Source organism: Gymnoscopelus braueri (genome assembly GCF_963280865.1).
Source record: "Gymnoscopelus braueri genome assembly, chromosome: 5".
Classification (NCBI taxonomy): Eukaryota; Metazoa; Chordata; class Actinopteri; order Myctophiformes; family Myctophidae; genus Gymnoscopelus; species Gymnoscopelus braueri.
The window spans coordinates 26,690,260-26,694,263 of NC_137606.1; the positions used below are offsets into that span (position 1 = coordinate 26,690,260).

General features: G+C 42.7%; 1 protein-coding gene across 1 annotated transcript in view; it reads left to right on the forward strand.

Annotated features, from left to right (window-relative positions):
* The window catches only part of ttc9b (tetratricopeptide repeat domain 9B), a gene marked incomplete at its 5' end in the record, with an annotated part of 27,358 nt that extends 25,018 nt beyond the window's left edge, over positions 1-2,340 (forward strand). Inside the window, 2 exon segments of the mRNA XM_080429547.1 lie at positions 1,387-1,569; positions 2,231-2,340. Of these exon segments, the coding sequence (XP_080285673.1) occupies positions 1,387-1,569; positions 2,231-2,325 (278 nt within the window). The 3' untranslated portion in view covers positions 2,326-2,340.
* Between the last annotated feature and the right edge of the window lie 1,664 nt (positions 2,341-4,004).

Genomic DNA, 4,004 nt, shown 5'->3' on the forward strand with positions numbered 1-4,004 from the left:
TGATTATCATCATTACACTAACTAATAATGTCCAGAATAAAGGCAATCTTGTTGATGAAATGTATTCCAATGTAACAGAGAGTCTGGGAGTTATTGTCTCCACCAGGCCGAAAGGCATGGCCGAGACTATGTTTTGCACCCTGTCCGTCCGTCCGTCCGTCCGTCCGTCTGTGTGTCTGTATGTCTGTGTGTTTGTCTGTGATCAGTTAATCTCCGGCACCGTTGGCTTGATCGCAGCGAAACTGTGCACACACACTCCCTGGATGCCAGAGCTCAACCTCTGCCACCAGTAGGCCAATTTTTGCTAAACACTTTTTTTGACATTACTCCGACAGATTTTGTCCAAACATCACGCAAATCGGTACACAGTATCTCTATAGTCATTAAACAAAACCAGTCTTTCAGATTTTTTATATTCCATCCTGATTGGCTAAGATTGGCTTCCAAAGTTTACAGGAGTGCTCCGTTTTGGACAAAATGCCTCTAATCATGAACACAGTGTGCGATTTCCATGAAATTTTGCACACACATTCCCCTAAAAATTTCAAATCAGCCTCATGGTGGCATAGTAACAGGCCGATTCGTGTTTGTACCTATAAATTCACAGATCCGTGTAAAACTTTGTATGCACACTCCCTAGAGGCCAAGGAAAAACCTTTGTCCTGCATTTTTCACATCTGCCTTTTATAGCGCCACCAGGCCGCCACCAGGCCACCACTAGGCCGACTTATGTAAAACTATTTATTTTATGTTACTCCTTCAGATTTGATCAAACTTTTACGCAAATCGATACACATGATCTCTATGTTCATGTGATCAGGACGGATCCGCTTGATTTTTCATATTCCATCCTGGTTGGCTAAGATTGACATCTAAAGTTAGGAGTGGTCCGTTTTGAACAAAATGCCGCAAATCATGAACGCAGCGTACGATTGTGGTGGAACTTGCACACACATTCGCACTACGTTGAGGAAGAAACGCCACCCTTTTAACATTGCCCTATTACAGTGCCACCAGGAAGCAGATTTTTGCAAAACATTTTCTTTACATCACTCCTACAAATTTTGTCCAAACATCATGCAAATCGGTAGGCCTACACATTATCTCTATAGTCAAGTTATCAAGACTGATCCGTCTGGTTTTTCATATTCCATCCTGATTGGCGAATTCTCAACATTGCTGGCCCACAATAACCGACCTGACTTGGCTCCGAGGAGCACTTTTTCTAGTAAGATAATCGAAACCTCTCTAACATCAACCACAAATTCTCTCAAGAAAAGAAAAACAAACAAACCTCCACTATATGAATCATTTTGTATATTAATCTAAATTGTAAATTGGACATAAATGGCTTCTTCCTGTGTTTCTGTTTCTCCGTCTCCTCAGCATGCCTGTTGCAGTCAGAGCTGGTGAATTATGAGCGTGTGAAAGAGTATTGTCTGAAGGTGCTGAGTCACCAGAGAGACCACTTCAAGGCCATGTACCGTGCTGGCATTGCCTTCTACCACCTGGGCGACTATGAATGTGCCCTACGCTACCTGCGTGATGCCAAGAACCGTGAGCCTACAGGTGAGATGTGGCGTTCAATTGGTTTCAAATGTTCACTCCTTCTTCTGCACCTTCTGCTTCGATTGATGCTAGCAATTGACCAAGATATGGCTACCATGCAGGCATATCTTGGTCACTCGTTCTCATGTGTTTGTTACTTCTGAACCACTATTATACTATATATAATATACTATTATATATTAAGAATGGAATTTAGAGAGCGTGTTATTTAAACAGATGCTGGGTTCATTGTTTACCTGGGTTCCTAGTTTCTTGAGGCACTATACAGTCTCTCTGCATTCTATGTGATTAGTCGCTCTGGATGAGAGCGTCTGCTAAATGTCGAAATTGTAATTGTAACTGTAATTGTAAATGTAAAGTTAACTTTACAGGAGCTGTCCATGCGGGCACATAGTAACACCTAAATGAAACACACACAGTTATCGTTATTCGTTATTACTTTCAGTTGTGTTTAACCCATCAAAATGTCTGCTGTGAAAATAGTCTATTGTGAAGCAACAGTGACCTGCATTCACTGTATGAAAGGTGTCAAACAAATACTTTTTAGGATTATCAATCTTTTCAAAATGACTGAATAAAAACGAGTTTATCCTAGTTTTTTTGTGGCTAAACACGCCTGTTCCTTTATGTCTTCCTGCTTCCCTCCGTCTCTGTGATGAAGACACCAATGTGCTGCGCTACATCCAGCTCACGGAGATGAAGATGAGTAAGTGTGGACAGCGGGACAGAGAGAGTGGCAAAGAGGCCCTGGGCTAACCCTTGACCTTTCACCTTTCTAACACTTCGACCTATGACCCACGAACCGCCCCACATCCACCCTCCCTCTACCTCCTGTCCTCTCCTACTGAGCCCTGACAGCACAGCCCGTGGAGGAGGCGGACCCGTAGCTCCCACCAGAGATGGACCAGAATGGGAGGCGTAATCGAGCTCTGTCTGCAACTACGACCCCCACAACCCACCCACCCACAACCCCACCATGTCTTCTTACTCTGCTATCTCATCCCTTTATTCCCTTTCTCCCTTGGGTGCTGTGTTTCTCATCCCTTGATGCAGACCGTCAAGCCAACGGAAACAGAAATATGAATAAAAAACAAAATGCTGTATTATACTCACGCAAAATAGTCAACGTGGTGAAATGAAAAAGGATCTTAAAAAGGCATATGACTTATGAACATTTGCGCAATTTAGTAAATGTTTCTAAAGCAAAATGTGATTTATTTGCATTTTGGTTCCCTGCCTCTGCCTCTGCCTCTGCTCTCTCTCTGTCTCTCTCTCTCTCTCTCTCTCTCTCTCTCTCTCTCTCAATCTTTGTCTCTTGTTTTGATCACTTTAGAGAATTCCAGGGTTGGTAAGCTTGACAGTTGGTGGAGGAGTAGGGCGGGGTGTGTAGTGTGTGTGACACATATCAAGACCATAGCCCAATTTGATTGTACACCTTACCCCCATCCTGTCACAGCAGAGCTCACTCAGGCCCTAAAAGCCTCTTACCCGGACTATGGAAACAGACTAGCACGCAAAATCTCTTGTCATTTTGATATCATATAGTCATCTGGAAAATCAATGCTCATTATTCTATCATTCCTCTGTTTGACTTACTGTATGTCCTGGATGTCACTTCTATCAGTTTCGGGACTGTTTTCAATTCAAGGGCTAATTCCAAGTGTCTGTAACTCCTCCTTTGATGATTTTACCAGGGATTCTTAGTTTGCTTTTGGTATTCATCATCCTTATTAGTAATCAAATGTTATTCTCCTTCTGAGGAACAGAACAAACAAACAAAATTATCCAGCAAACTTGCTGTGCTACTGTCAGGTGCGTTATTGTGAAAACTGGTGTCTTGAATCTGTTGTCCAGAGCCCCTCCAGGTACGTGTGTTGTTGTTGTTGTTGTCAAGACCGTCGAAGCCCCTCCCTACCGTTGCCCCCCCCCCAACCCCCGTTTTCCAGCTAACGATGTCACAATGGAAAAAGCCAGTTCCATCAACCACCATTGGCCACTTTCAGTTCTGGGTTCTGTGCCAGAGTTGCTCTTAAGCTGGAAACTATGAAGCCAGGATTTTTAAGTTCTCAGCCAGAGTTCCTACCCCTTATCACTAATGCTGAATCCCCCAGACATTGATAACATATCAAGGGACACTGGGAAGGCAGATCAACAGGAGTGTTCCACTCCAGACTCCAGATATGTCATATACTTTGAGTTTATTGTATTGTTTGGTAGATACATCATTCTGTGTTTTATAAATGTTCAGACATTTAAAATTGTTACAAAGATAGCATTGTATGTGAGGACAGATTATTCTCATTGTTAGCATTAGACAACACAGTGATGTGGTTTGTGTGGCTATAGCTGTAAACAGAGCTGAGATACATAAACACAACTTTCTCTGGTGATGTTATAGACACTGTTGCTGTTGCTTTTCATAGCTTTATCCTGGG